The sequence below is a fragment of the Microtus oregoni genome, unplaced genomic scaffold (assembly GCF_018167655.1).
Source record: "Microtus oregoni isolate MIOR12 unplaced genomic scaffold, Mior012 000006F_ref0000085, whole genome shotgun sequence".
NCBI lineage: Eukaryota > Metazoa > Chordata > Mammalia > Rodentia > Cricetidae > Microtus > Microtus oregoni.
Window position 1 is genome coordinate 47501765 of NW_024543065.1, and position 15438 is coordinate 47517202.

General features: G+C 39.8%; 1 protein-coding gene across 1 annotated transcript in view; it reads left to right on the forward strand.

Moving 5' to 3' along the window:
* The first annotated feature begins 326 nt into the window (after positions 1 to 326).
* Positions 327 to 15438, forward strand: part of LOC121449475 (sulfotransferase 2A1-like) — a 31288-nt gene continuing 16176 nt past the window's right edge. The window contains exons 1-3 of the mRNA XM_041653929.1: positions 327 to 518; positions 1739 to 1947; positions 3582 to 3708. Coding sequence (XP_041509863.1) covers positions 386 to 518; positions 1739 to 1947; positions 3582 to 3708 — 469 coding nt within the window. The 5' untranslated portion in view covers positions 327 to 385. The remainder of the gene's footprint in view (positions 519 to 1738; positions 1948 to 3581; positions 3709 to 15438) is intronic.

Sequence of the window (15438 nt, forward strand, 5' to 3'; positions counted from 1 at the left end):
TGTTGCAACATTTTGTATGATCTCTGTAATTTTTTGCACATTTGAAACGACCTGGAAAGCTAAATTCAATTAGAAAGCATGATAAGTGAGTCCCATTTCTATGACCTAGCACTTATTATTGAGTTTCTGGTTTGGAGTCATGAACTCAGGCTCAGAAATGCTAGAGAATGATCTCTGTATGAGTTCACAATTGCTTAATACAACAACATTTGACTTACTGTTACAATATCTCTTTCTTCATCTCAGTAGTTAGTTTTGGAATGAACTACGGGCTATTAATGATTTCTCTTCGCAGTACTATAAATATTAGCTCTCAACATTAGCTAGAAGCTGTACAGGTGGCTAAAGGTGGAATCCTAACAGCACCCACAAAGAGCTCTTGGCCATGTCAGACTACCTTTGGTTTGAAGGAATACCTTTCCCTGCAGTAGGGTTTGAAAAAGAAATACTTGAAGAAATCGGTGATAAGTTTGTGGTTAGAGATGAAGACACAATCATATTGACTTACCCCAAATCAGGTAAGGACTGTTAGTGAGAATGATCTTGAACTGTATGAGGAAGGTTGGGACATTGATCATCATTAATTTAGGCAATGAGTAGAGTGTCCTGTATATCAGATGTTTAAAATGCTTTGTGGGTTAGGAGAGCTTTCTGTCAGCACATTTACACTCAGAGAAAGACTTTAGCCTGCTCTTTGAGGTCGAAGATCAGTTAAGGCAGGATTATTTGGGGGTGGAGTGGGAGTGTGTGTGTGAAGGAAATGGTAGGAGGGGAGGGAGTGGGAATTTTGGTTGGTATTTTTTTAAAGAAATCTAAAAATTATTTTTTAAAAATGAAAGAAAGAGAGCAATGTCAATGGATCCTAAGGCAGACTCTGGCATTGTGTCTCTGTGTAGAAGTGTGACTGAAAAGGGAGAACCATGAGAATAAAAAAAGGAAATAACATCAAGAGAAAAAAAGGCATGGATATATAAATATATGATGGAGAGTAAAATGTCATGTAGAGAATTACCATGGTTCTTGTTCAGGTTGTAGAAAGAGTCTCAAACTCAAGGAACCAAAAAGAAGCATCAAGACTTTTGGGGAAGGGATGTTTACTGAGTAGAGGAAGCATTGACCATTAGGAAAGTAATAGGTTGCTGACAAGGAATGTGCAATAACTTGGAAAGTGAAGGACAGTGGAATTCAGGATAAAGATTCAGACAATCTCCCAGGGAAGAAAGGTAGATCAATATCCACTGAAAAATGAGCATGCAAACATGGATAGAGTGTGTGTGTTAAATAGAAAAGAGGGCATTTATTTACCTTAAGGACAAGCAGTACTCACAGACACACTGCAGGATGGATGCATCTCAAGGGCATTGTATTAAAAGAAAGGAGCTCATCTAGATTTTTTTCGTGCAAGCTAGAACAGATTTTATAACTTCATCCCTGTGAAATATCTGGGATATTCAAATTCACTGCACCAGAATGTAGACTGATGACAGTCCAGGACTGCTGGGGATGTTCAGGAGGCAGGTGAAGTATACTGAGTATAATCTCAATTTTATCAACTGAAGCATTGGGGATGTGCTAGATCAATATACTTTGTGCTAACACCATGTAGACATTGTGAACACCACTTGTCTGTGTACTTGGAAACAGCTGCACTGTAAATAGTGTGACTGTAAATTCTACTTGAGGCTTTTTTTAACAAATATGTTGAAATTAGTGACCATCAATTTTTCTTCTTGTTCAGGAACTAACTGGCTGATTGAGATTGTCTGCTTAATTCAGACCAAGGGGAATCCCAAGTGGATTCAATCTGTGCCCGTCTGGGAACGCTCACCCTGGATAGAGACTCAAATAGGATATTCAATTTTAATCAAGCAGGAAGGACCACACCTCATCACCTCTCATCTTCCATTCCATCTTTTCCCCAAGTCTTTCTTCAGTTCCAAGGCTAAGGTCAGTATCCAGTGATTGAGAAATGCTTGGCCAAATGCTAATTTAACTTATTCTACCATGACAGACCATGGAGATCTTGTTTAAATGGACTCTGATTTTTTTTAGGTTGAGGTAGTAAAGTTGGGGTTCTCATGCACTAGATGATATTGATGTATTCCCTTCTCAGACTAAATCAAAGTACCATGATGTCAATCACCACACCGTGATACTGGCAGAGATATGACAGAAAGTGGAACAACACATTAGAGCATCAAGGACCTATTTAAAATTCTAGTGTACAGTAGATATTACTGTTTTGCTGTCACCAAAGTAATTATTTAATTAATTAGCTAATCTTGATTCTATAAATACCCCATGCACAGTGGGTGAAACACCCAACACAGACTACCTCATAGGTGAAAGAACATGAATAGGCATCGAAACATGTAGATGTTCAACAGTTATGGCTCATCTGTATCCACTGTGTCTTGCTGGGTCTAGCTGTCCATTGAGATCCGTAACCACAGGAATCACCCATGTTCCTGATAGAAGAACTACAGAAAGGATCAGAAATATTCATAGCTTCTTGTTAGTAAGAACGTTTACTGGAAGTCGCTCCACCACAGAACTTATTATTATTTTATGCTTAAACTGCAAAGACACTCTTAGAGGAACTATCTCTCCTAAAAATACCACAATTCAGTTATGACCATTCAAAAATATGTGTTTGTGTCTTATCTGAATTTGGCAAACTCTTGTCTGGAGAAATTGAGGCATAAAGAGATATATTCTAGAATAATTCCACAAATACATTGGTTCAAAATATAAGTATCCTTTTATTAAATTTATTTACTTTTAACTTATTTCTTTTATTTTTGAGATTACAATTTAATTATATACAACACTCTCCCAACCCCTTCCTTCACACTCATTTATATAGCTCTCATTTTCCAGATTTATGGTATCTTTTTCATTGATTTTTATTATATATGTATATTTATACATATCTACATATGTATAAATACTTAAGTATAATCAATCAGCTCTCTCTGTACAATGTTTCTTGTCTGTATGTTTTCTGGGATGAGCATTCAGCATTATGTGACCAATAGTTATGCTTTTCCCAAAGGAAATTGTTTTCTCTGACTCTCTTCATTACTTAGTTTCCTGTAAGTCTTTGTTTTCACCATTGTGTAATGGCACATTGGCTTTAAGCTCTGCACCATGACTGTTTTGAGGGTTATATTAGGTAGTTATAGTTATAGAAACCAAAAAGTTTGTCATATCGCAGGTTGATTGAGCACAATACTCAATATTCTGTGTAGATAAGTTACTCTTTCACAGCAGATGGATGATATTTCAAACTGTGAGATATTGTTTTTTACAATTATAGAATCAGTGTTGGATTTTTATTATTGTTTTTGTTTTTTACAGTAATAGTGACCTCAGTCATTTGGCTGTTATGTATGTGTAAATCAAATTAAAGTCTGAAAGAGGATTTCAACTGTATCGTACTTAAGTATGGTTTTTCCAAATAAAATTAATAAATGATTTTGGAAATGTCATGATATTTGATTGACATTTCATATAAATCGTAACAGGTAAAAATGAAGAATGACTGTATTGACCCTCATATACATGTTTTTCCATTTTAGATGATCTATGTCATCAGAAATCCCAGAGATGTTCTTGTGTCTGGTTATTTTTTCTTTCATAAGACAAACCTTGTGAAGAATCCAGGTTCCCTGATAAAGTATTTTGAATGGTTCCTCAAAGGAAATGGTGAGTGGTCTATTAAATGTAGCAGTTGCTATTGGCTCAAAGGCATTTCTTTCATTTTATTACTTTAAAAATTACCATCCCAAATTTCTACTTCCTCTCCTCCTCCCACTTCCCTTCCAGTCTTCCACACATTCTTCTCTCACCTTCTCCAATATTAAGAGAGGACAAGGCACCCTGACCTGTGGAAGGTCCAAGTCTCTCCCCACTACATCCAGCTTGATCGCGGTATACATCCAAAGAGAAAAGGATCCCAAAAAGCCAGTACATGCAGTAGAGACAAATCCCAGTGCCATTGTCATTGTCCCCTCAGTCTGCCACAACTGTCAACCACATTCAAAGAGACTAGGTTGATCCCATGCTCAGTCATTGCCCGGTCAGTTGGAGTTGGTGAGATCTCATTAGCTCAGGCACATTGTCTTGGTGGGTGAACCTCTAGTGGTCTTGACTTCCTTGCTCATACTCTCCCTCATTCCACTCTTCAACTGGACCTTGGGTGCTCAGTCCAGTGCTGTGATGCGGGTCTCTGTCTCTGTTTTCATCTGTTGTTGGACAAAAGTTCTATGGTGATATTAAAGATAATCATCACACTGTCTACAGGGCAAGGACAGTAGAGGCACCCTCTCTATTGCTAGGGTCTTAGTTGGGGTCATCCTTGTTGATTCCTGGGAAATTTTCTAGAGCCAGGTTTCTTGCTGACCCCAACATGGCTCCCTCAATCAAGATATCTCTTATCTGTCCTTCCTCCATCTCAACTATGCCATTCCTTCTAGCTCTCCCCCAAACCCCCCTTCTCCGCTCCTCTTCCCCTTTTTTCCTTCCTTCTACTTCTTTCCCTCATGCTCCCAAATGTTATCAGGCAATATTGTCTGCTTCCAATTTCCAGGTGGATCGATATATGTTGGTCTTTGGATTCACCTTATTACTTAGCTTCTCTAGGATCATGAACTATAGGCTCAAAGTCCTTTTGTTTATGGCTAGTATCCGCTCATGAGTGAATACATACCATATTCATATTTTTGTCTCTGGGTTAGCTCACTCAGGATAGTGCTTTCTATTTTCATCCATTTGCACACAAAATTAAAGATGTCATTGGTTTTTTTTTACCACTGATTAGTACTCTAATGTACAGATTGCCACACTTTCTTTATCTGTTCTTCCATTGAGGAACATCTAGGTTGTTTCCAGGTTCTGGCTATTACATTTTGTGTTGCTATGAACATAGTTCAACAAATGATTTTGTCGTAGAATTGAGTAACTTTTGGGTACATTCCCAAGAGTGGTATTGCTGGATCATGAGGTAGGTTGACTCCCAATTTTCTGAGAAAACAGCACACTGATTTCCAAAGTGGTTGTACAAGTTAGCATTCCCACCAGCAAAGAATGAGTGTCCACATTACTCCAAATACTCTCCAGCATAAGCTATCATTATTGGGTTTTTATTTTGCCATTCTGATAGATGTAAGCTAGTATCTCAGAGTTGTTTTGATTTGCATTTCCCTGATAGCTAAGGAAGTTGAACATGCCCTTAAGTATTTTTGGACCATTTGAAATTCTTCTATTGAGAATTCTGTTTAGTTCAGTACCCCATTGTTAACTGGGTTATTTAAATTTTTAATATCTAATTTCTTGAGTTCTTTATATATTTGGGAGCTCAGTCCTTTGTCTGATTAGGGGTTGTTGAAGATCTTCTCCCATTTATTAGGTTGCCTTTTTGTCTTATTGACTGTGTCCTTTGCTGTACAGAAGCTTCTCAGTTTCAGGAGGGCCCATTTATTCATTGTTGCTCTTACTGTGCTACTGGGGTTATACTTAGTTAGTGCTCTCCTGTGCCCATGCATTGAAAGATACTTCCCAATTTCTCGTCTATCAGATACAGGGTGGTCAAATTTTTATTGAGGTCTTTAACCTATTTGAACTTGAGTTTTGTGCATGGTGATAGATATGGATCTATTTTCAGTCTTCTACAGGTTGACACCCAGTTCTGCCAGAACCATCTGTTGAAGATGCTTTCTTTCTTCCATTGTATACTTTTAACTCCTTTCTCAAAAATCGGGTGTTCATAGGTGTGTGGATTAATATCCAGGTCTTCAATTCTATCCCATTGGTCAACGTCTCTGTTTTTATGCCCATACCAAGCTGTTTTGATTACTGTAGCTCTGTAATAGTGCTTGAAGTCAGGGATGGTAATGCCTCTGGAAGTTCCTTTATTGTACAGGATTGTTTTGGTTATCCTGGGCTTTTTGTTTTTCCATATGAAGTTGATTATTTTTCTCTCAAGGTCTGTGAAAAACTATGGTGAGATTTTGATGGGGATTGCATTGAATCTATAAATTGCCTTTGGTAGGATTGACATTTTTACTATGTTTATCCTTCCTATCCAAGAGCATGGGAGATTTTTCCATTTTCTGGTATCTTCTTCACTGTCTTTCTTCAAAGACTTAAAGTTCTTGTGAAATAGGTTTTTCACTTCCTTGGTTAGTGTTAACACAGGATACTTTACAGTATATGTGGCTATTGTGAAAGGTGAAGTTTCTCTGATTTCCCTCTCAGCATCTTCAGCCTTTGTGTTTGGGAGGGTTACTGACATTTTTGAGTTGATCTTGTATCCTGCCACATCACTGAAGGTATTTATCACCTGTAGGAGTTCTCTGGCTGAATTTTTGGGGTCACTATCATATCATCTGCAAATAACAAATGTTTGACTTCCTCCTTTCCAATTTGAGTCCCCTTGGTCCCCTTATGTTGTCTAATTGTTCTTGCAAGAACTTCAAGAGATATGGAGAGCGTGGACAGCCCTTACTTGGTCCTGATTTGAATGGAATTGCTTTGAGGTTCTCTCCATTTAATTAGATGTTAGTAGTCAGCTTGCTGTATATTACTTTTATTATATTTAGATATGATCCTTGTATCTCTAATCTCTCCAATACCTTTATCATGAAGAGGTGTTAAATTTAGTCAAATGCTTTTTTGCCATCTAATAAAATGATCGTATTTTTTTTCTTTCAGTTTATTTCTATGACAGATTAATTTCTAGATTTTCATATGTTGTACCAGCACTATATCTCTGGAGTGAAGCTTACTTGATCATAATGGATTATTTTTTATGTGTACTTGGATTCGGTTTGCCAGTATTTTTACTAAGAACTTTTGCATGTTCATGAGTGAAATTGGTCTATAATTCTCTCTTGGTTGAGACTTTGTGACGATTTTGGGATTGACCCTTCTCTTTCTATTATGTGGAACACATTGAGCAGTATAGGTATTAGCTCTTCTTAAAGCCCAGGGCTCAAAGACATTTTAAAGACAAGATGAGATATAGTTTTGGCTGGTCTTGAACTCTCTATATAGTCAGGGGTGACCTTGAAGCTCTGTTCCTCCTGCATCTACCTCTTGAGTTCTAGGACTACAAGCAACTACAACCATGTTCTGTTTATTGAATACTGTGACTCAGAACCACAGTGTCATGCATGTTATCGAACTTGGCTACATCCCCAGCCTTTAGTATGTTATTTAATCTTCAGATGGCTCCATCTTATTCCTCAAAACACAAACAATCTGTGGCTTCCAGACTCATAACCATCTTTATCCTGGTGATGTAGACTTTATGTTCTCACACACCACTGCATAACAGGGTTCAGGAAGAGCTTGTCCCATGACACCCATTCTGGCATCATTTGGATAGTCTGGTCTTTCCAGCAGGTATTATCTTATGTGGTGAATGAATTAGAAATGACCCACATTTATAATGGCATTTGAACACTTGTTTTCCAGTTGATGGCAGTTTCAAATTTATGAGACACAACCTTCCAACACATCATTGAGTGTGGGATTTGAGAGGAAATCCATTCTTTTTTAATTTGCTCATTTACTTTATATCATGACTCAGTTTCCCCTCTCTCTTCTCATCCCATTCCCTCTTTCTACCTATCTCCCAACTCTACCTCCCAATCCACTTCTCCTCTGTTCAGAAAGTGACAGGCCTCAGCATGGGTGTCAACATAGAATGACATGGCATGTTGAGGTAGGACTAAACTTCTCACCTTATATTAAGGCTGAGCAAGGCAACCCACTATGAGGAATAGGTTCCTAAATGTCAGCCAAAGCAATAAAGACAGGCCCAACTTCTACAACTAGGAATCCAAGTAAATCAAGCTACACAGTGCCAAACATATAGTGGCCCTAGGTCAGATCCATGCAGTCTCTCTGTCAGTCCAGAGCCTGTGGCCTCCTATAATTCCATGTAAGTCATTTCTGTGGATTTCCTTGTGATAACCTTGACTCACCTGGCTCATCCAATCCATCTCTCTCTTCAGCTGGATTCCCGCAGTTAAGCCAAGTGTTTTGCTGTAGGTATCTGCACCTGTTTCCATCCATCACTGGATGATGACTCTGATGACAAGGTGCGCTGTTATTGTCCTGATTACAAGAGGTTGCCTGTTCAGGCTGTCTATCCACTGTAGCTAGTCCTTGATTTGAACATCCTTGTAGAAGCATGGGAGTTTCCCTAGCAGTAGGTTTCTATCTAACCCTAAACTACCCCAATCAAGATGTATCTCAAATACTCTCCTATTCCATACTTTCTCCCATTAAAATCCGTCATGTTCCCACCCCTGCCAGCACCCAGGTAACTCAGGAATTTTCTTCTATTTTCCCCATTTTAGGGACATAGCTCTTTTTGCAATCCTTGTTACCTTGCCTCTCTGGGGATGTTGATTGTTGCATGGTTATCCTTTACTTTACAGATAATATTCACTTATGAGTACATACATACCATATTTGCCTTTCTGAGTCTGGGTTTCCTCACTCAGGATGATTTTTTAAGTTCCATCAATTTTTTTTTCAATTTTCCTGATGATGTTGTTTTTACCAGGTGAGTAACTTTCCATTGAGTAAATGGACCAAATGTTCTTTTTCCATTCTTTGGTTGAGGGGCCCCTAGGTTGTTTCCAGGTTCTGGCCGTTATGAAACATGCTGTTATGAACACTGGGTAGAGTACTGAAAAGGTGGGGCATTTCTTGGTCAGATAAATCCTTGCACAAGAGAATCCCACAGGAATCTATAAGGAAGCTCCAGCTTACACTCCTAGCATATCAGATATGCAGTCTGAACTGGCCATCTCCTATGACCAGACTGGTTCCTAGCCCGACAGTAATCAGAGTGACATCATCAAGTAACAAATGGGAACAGATGCAGATCCATAGCCAAACATTAGGTGGAGTTCAGAGAATCCTGCAGAAAATGATGAGAAGGGATTGTAGGTGTCAGAAGGGTCAAGGACACCAGAAGAAAACTCATAGAATCAACCTAGTCTCATGGAGCTCACAGACATTGAACTGAAAACCAGGGTGCCTAGAGGGGATTGACAAAGGCCCTCTTCATATATGTTACAGTTGCGTAGAGTGGCTCTCTTATGGAACTGCTAACTTCTTATAGAATGTCTCTGATTCTTTTGCTGGTTCTTGGGGCCCTCCTCCTTGTACTGGGTCACCTTGTTCATTTTTAATACATGGGGAGATGCATAGTCTACTACAACTTGATATGCAATGTTTCGTTTTTTTTTTTTTGTATTTCGAGACAGGGTTTCTCTGTAGCTTTGGAGCCTGTCCTGAAACTAGCTCTGTAGACCAGGCTAATCTCGAACTCACAGGGATCTGCCTGCCTCTGCCTCCTGAGTGCTGGGATTAAAGGCATGCGCCTGGTGGATGTGCAACGTTTTGTTGATATTCATGGTAGACCCTCCCTTTCCTAAACAGAAATGGATGAGGAATGCTTGGGGATGTTAATAGAGGAGATATGTGGGTGAGGGACTGGGAGGAAATGAGTTAGGAAAAACTAAGGCTGGAATGTAAAAGAAAGATAAACTTATTTTAAAAACAAAGGTAAAGCAAACAAAAAATCAAACTATTTCACCCATCCCTCTGGGCAAATCACCTGCTCCTCTCTCAAAGCCAGTCTTCCCTCATACCCATCACATCTGCTGTGTCCAGTTTCAGTATACTTGTAGTACTTTGCTACTCCATCATTCCCACCTTTCCATATTTGTTCATCATAATAAATAGCATTGGGAGCTAAGATATGTCATGAAGTATACCCTTTTACCCAAACAGCTTTACCTATAAATATTCATTGCAATGAGCTGTGTTCGCATTCAGGGTCTCTGGCTTCTGCTACACCATCAATACTGGACATTCATCTAGACTTGGATGAGGATATTATTGGATATCTTGGATATTCTATTATTGCTCAGACACATGATTATCCAGTGGCTGTGGTTCCACAGGGCTTGTCCTTTCCACCTTATCCAGAAGCTTACTGATAGTGTCTATGTTCAAGTAAACCACTCAGTGCCCTGGATCTTGACCTCAATGGTAGCTGAGTTGTTCAGTCCTGGTCTTTGCTGTTCCTTTTCCTAATCCAAAAATGGCAGGCAAGGGACAGGGTCAGGCCTGATTAATTTTAAGGTTCATTTTATTTTATGTGTAGATGTGTTTTGCTTGCATGCATTTGTCTTGCTGCATATGTGTCTGATACCCACAAAGAAGGAAAGAGTACACTGACAACTATCATGTAGATACTGAAAACTGAATCCTGGTCCTGTAGAGGAACAGTGAATGCTTTTAACTGCTGAGCCTTCTCCCATCTTACACCTGTTTATTTTTTAAACATTTTAAACATTGGAGCACAGGACTGAGCTCCCAAGTTCCAAATGAGAAGCAGAAGGAGGGAGAACATGAGCAAGGAAGTCAGGACCACTAGGGGTGCCCCCACCCACTGTGACAGTGGGGCTGATCTATTGGGAGCTCACCAAGGCCGGCTGGAATGGGACTGAAAAAGCATGGGATAAAACTGGACTCTCTGAACATGGCAGACAAAGAAAGCTGATGAGAAACAGAAGACAATGGCACTGGGTTTTGATCCTACTGCATGAACTGGCTTTGTGGGAACCTAGCCTGTTTGGATGCTCACTTTCCTAGACCTGTATGGAGTGGGGAGGACACTGGACTTCCCACAGGGCAGGAAACCCTGACTGCTCTTTGGACTGGAGAGGGAGGGAGAAAGGAATGGGGGATGGCAGAAATGTGGGGGGGGGAGGAGGAGTCGGGCAAGGGGGGAGAAGTCGGGGAAGGGAGTGGGAAATGGGAAGTGGGAGGAGGCAGAAATTTTTTCAATAAAAAAAGAAATAAAATATTTCCATATGCTTTAGATTTTCCAGTTTGGTGGAATTTCTTAAGGTAAATTCTAATAATTTTCTGAATTTCACTGGTGATTGTCATTGTGCTCCAATTTCATGTCTTATTGTATTAGTTTTGGAAATTGTTCTTCTCTTTGGTTAGTTTACCTAAGGTTTGTCAATATTGTTTACATTTTGAAGGAATCACATCTGTTTCATTGACTCTCTGGTTTGTTTTGCTGTTGGGAATCTTTCAAATTTTTTATTTCATTAATGTCTGTGCTTACTTTACAGCTACTGATTTTGGCATTTGACTTTTTCTTTTTCCAGAGAGCCCTAAGGTGAACCATTAACCAATTTATTAGATATCTAACTGATTTCTTTATTACATATCTAACTGATTTCTTAATGTAGGTACATTGACCTTTAAACATCTCTCTAAGGTTTGTTTACATTGCATCACACAGATTTTAAACTCTGTTGAAATCTCAGTTCTAACAGACCTTCTATTATGTTAGACTTGGTGTTTCTCTCTTGACAATTTCAATGTGCTTTCTTTGTTTACTTATACAATTCTGAGGGAAGATTCTTTTTTGTTCTTTGTGGTGCCCCACTTTCCAACTGTATCTGAGTTGGCTTCTGTTCCAACAGAAAGCAACTTATAGAGATGTTGTGGAACATTATTTTAAGATGTGTTACAGTCATTTATGTTGTAAAACATTTATTTTAATCTTTCAAATTGTGTTGCATTCATTTATGTTTAATTGGTTTAACTCTGTGAAGCTGTGAAACTTTGCCTGTCTAAAACACATGATGATCTAATAGAGAGCTAAGCAGGCAATATTGAGGCAGGAAAAAAGGATAGGCAGGGCTGGTAGGCAGAGAGAACCTAGTTGAACACAGCCAGTGGGTCTCATAACTTGATATATATAAACCAAAGTGTAAGAAAATAATATATCCAGGCTGAGTAACATGGTAAAAGCCTTCACCCATGACATTTATGGGATGGATACAGTGGATCAATAGTTCAAGTAATCCTTTTCTACAAAACAGACAGAGACAGCCTTCTTGACATTTACTTTGTAATCCCAGCTTCCAAATAAACACATTATCTTCAAAAATGACCTCTAAAGCAAACAAAATGTTAATTATCAGCAACATATATGTTATTGGCTTATTTTTGATGCTCTCACTAACATGCTTTTGGTTTTTTGCTTATTTTCAGACATGATCAGGTGTATCTCAAATTGGCCACTAATTCACAATGTAGTGGAAAATGACATTGAAGCTCTAGTCTTCTCTTGACTCTAACTCTGAGTTTCAGTATTATAAATGTGTGCCACCACTTCTGGCTTGGCTTTTAGCCTTTTTTGATGGGCATAGTGTGTGTATCCATGATTGTATTGAAACAAATGTGTAACTATGTCTGTTCTTGTGCCAAAGCTTGAATGTGGAATACCAACAACAACATTAGGTGTTGAACCTTAATTTCTATTTCGTTCAATAGTTCCTGAGGATTCAAACTCAGGTGCTCACACTTACAAGCAAATGCATTCCACTGAGCCATCACCTGAGACCAGCTTTCAATCTCTTTAAGTGACTTAATTCTGCCATTTCTTGTGGAATTCAATTTCTCTCTACAACTTCCTGGTTTACCCTCAGTTTTAAATAAAATCTTAGAATCATTGAATTCATATATTCTACTGCTCTTACCCTGACTTAACTCTTACCTTCTTTCCTGATTTGATTCAGTTATTTCTTCAGATAATGGGTAACAGTGCAAGTGTGAAATGGAGGCTGAGACAAGAAGAGAGTGCACTAGACCAGGATCTATTGTGAACACATCACAATAGCCTTAGGAACATAAATGAAGTTTGGATGTGAAGGTGGATGTCTATGCTTGGAAGGTCTCTACTTGTCTGTGTTTTGGAGGCTTGGGTGTTCAAGAGTGATATTGAGTAGTGGGGGCAACTTAGAGGGGGAAGCCAATAGAACGTGATCTCCCTCATAATTATTAAGATAGTTCTTCAGACATGATGGAATTAAAATAGTCCAAGCCTAACCATGTCCAGAAACCTCTGGCTTACCGTATTGGTGTGATTGCTTTCCCCAACACATGCCTCAGTCATTGATACCCAACAGGAGGATGTCTCCTCATGGCATCAGTGGTAAAGCAGTGGGGTGATGAGCTTACTAGAGTTTTTTATTTTTTTATTTTATTTTTTTTATATATTTTTTCTTTTTTTTATTGCGAAAAGAAGAAAAAAAACATAAACAAAAAACAAGTTTCCACCTCCTCCCAGCCTCCCATTTCCCTTCCCCTCCTCCCACCCTTCTCTCCCTCCTCCCACCCTTCTCCCCCTCCTCCCACCCTTCTCCCCCTCACCCACTCCTCTCCCCCTCCCTCTCCAGTCCACAGAGCAGTCCGGGTTCCCTGCCCTGTGGTAAGTCCTAGGACCTCCCCCCTCTGTCCATATCTAGGAAGGTGAACACCCAAACTGGCTAGGCTCCCACAAAGCCAGCACATTAAGTAGGATCAAAACCCCCTGCCATTGTCCTTGGTGTCTCATCAGCCCTCATTGTTCGCCATGTTCAGAGAGTCCGGTTTTATCCCATGCTTTTTCGGTCACAGTCCAGCTGGCCTTGGTGAGCTCCCCGTAGATCAGCTCCACTGTCTCAGTGGGTGGATGCACGCCTCGTGGTCCCGAATTCTTTGCTCATGTTCTCCCTCCTTCTGCTCCTCCTTGGGACCTTGGGAGCTCAGTCCAGGGCTCCTGTGTGGGTCTCTGTCTCTATCTCTATCCATCACCAGATGAAGATTCTATGATGATATGCAAGATATTCGTCAGTATTGCTCTAGGATAGGGTCATTTCAGGTTCCCAATCCTCAGCTGCCCAAGGAACTAACTTGGAACCTCATCTTGGGCACTAGGGAGCCCCTCTAGGGTCAAGTCTCTTGCCCACCCTAAAGTGGCTCCCTTAACTAAGAATTGTGGTTCCGTGCTCCCCTATCCACCTTTCCTTAATCCCAATTCTCCTGTTTCCCAGGTCCCCCCTCCTTCCCTTCTACCTTTTCTCTCCCCATCTCCCCTTACCCCCATCCCACCCCACCCCCAAGATCCCATTTTCTCCCCGGAAATTTCGTCTACTTCCCTTAGCCAAGAGGACAACTATATGTTTTTCCTTGGGTTCACCTTCTTACTTAGCTTCTTTAGGTTCACCTATTGTAGACTCCGTGGTCCTTATTTATGGCTAGAAACCAATTATGAGTGAGTACATCCCATATTCATCTTTTTGGGTCTGGGACACCTCACTCAGGATAGTGTTTTCTATTTCCATCCATTTGCATGCAAAATTCGAGAAGTCATTGTTTTTTACCGCAGCGTAGTACTCTAGCGTGTATATATTTCATACTTTCTTCATCCATTCTTCCATTGAAGGGCATCTAGGTTGTTTCCAGGCTCTGGCTATTACAAATAATACTGCTATGAACATAGTTGAACAAATGCTTTTGTCATTTGATAGAGCATCTCTTAGGTATCTTCCCAAGAGTGGTATTGCTGGGTCCAGGGGTAAGTTGATCCCGAATTTCCTGAGAAACCGAAACACTGACTTCCACAGTGGTTGCACAAGATTGCATTCCCACCAGCAATGGATGAGGGTACCCGTTCCTCCACAGCCTCTCCAGCACAGGTTATCCTTGTTGTTTTTGACTTTAGCCATTCTGACAGGTGTAAGATGATATCTCAAAGTTGTTTTGATTTGCATTTCCCTGATTGCTAAGGAAGTTGAGCACAACCTTAAGTGTCTTTTGGCCATTTGAAATTCTTCAGTTGAGAATTCTCTGTTCAGATCAGTGCCCCATTTTTTAATTGGGTTAATTAGCATTTTAAAGTCTAGTTTCTTGAGTTCTCTATATATTTTGGAGATCAGACCTTTGTCTGTTGCAGGGTTGGTGAAGATCTTCTCCCAGTCAGTAGGTTGCCTTTGTGTCTTAGTGACCATGTCCTTTGCTTTACAGAAGCTTCTCAGTTTAAGTAGGTCCCATTTATTCAATGTTGCCCTTAATGTCTGTGCTTCTGGGGTTATACATAGGAAGTGATCTCCTGTGCCCATCTGTTGTAGGGTATTTCCCACTTTCTCTTCTATCAGGTTCAGTGTGTTCGGGCTGATATTGAGGTCTTTAATCCATTTGGACTTGAGTTTTATGCACGGTGAGAGATATGGGTCTATTTTCATTCTTCTACAGGTTGACATCCAGTTGTGCCAGCACCATTTGTTGAAGATGCTTTCTTTCTTCCATTGTATACTTTTAGCTCCTTTATCGAAAATGAGGTGTTCATAGGTTTGTGGGATAAAATCCGGGTCTTCTATACGATTCCATTGGTCGACTTCTCTGTTTTTATGCCAGTACCACACTGTTTTCATTACTGTAGCTCTGTAATAGAGTTTGAAGTCAGGGATGGTAATACCTCCAGAAGATCCTTTATTATATAGGATTGTTTTGGCTATCCTGGGTTTTTTGTTTTTCCATATAAAGTTGATTATTGTCTTCTCC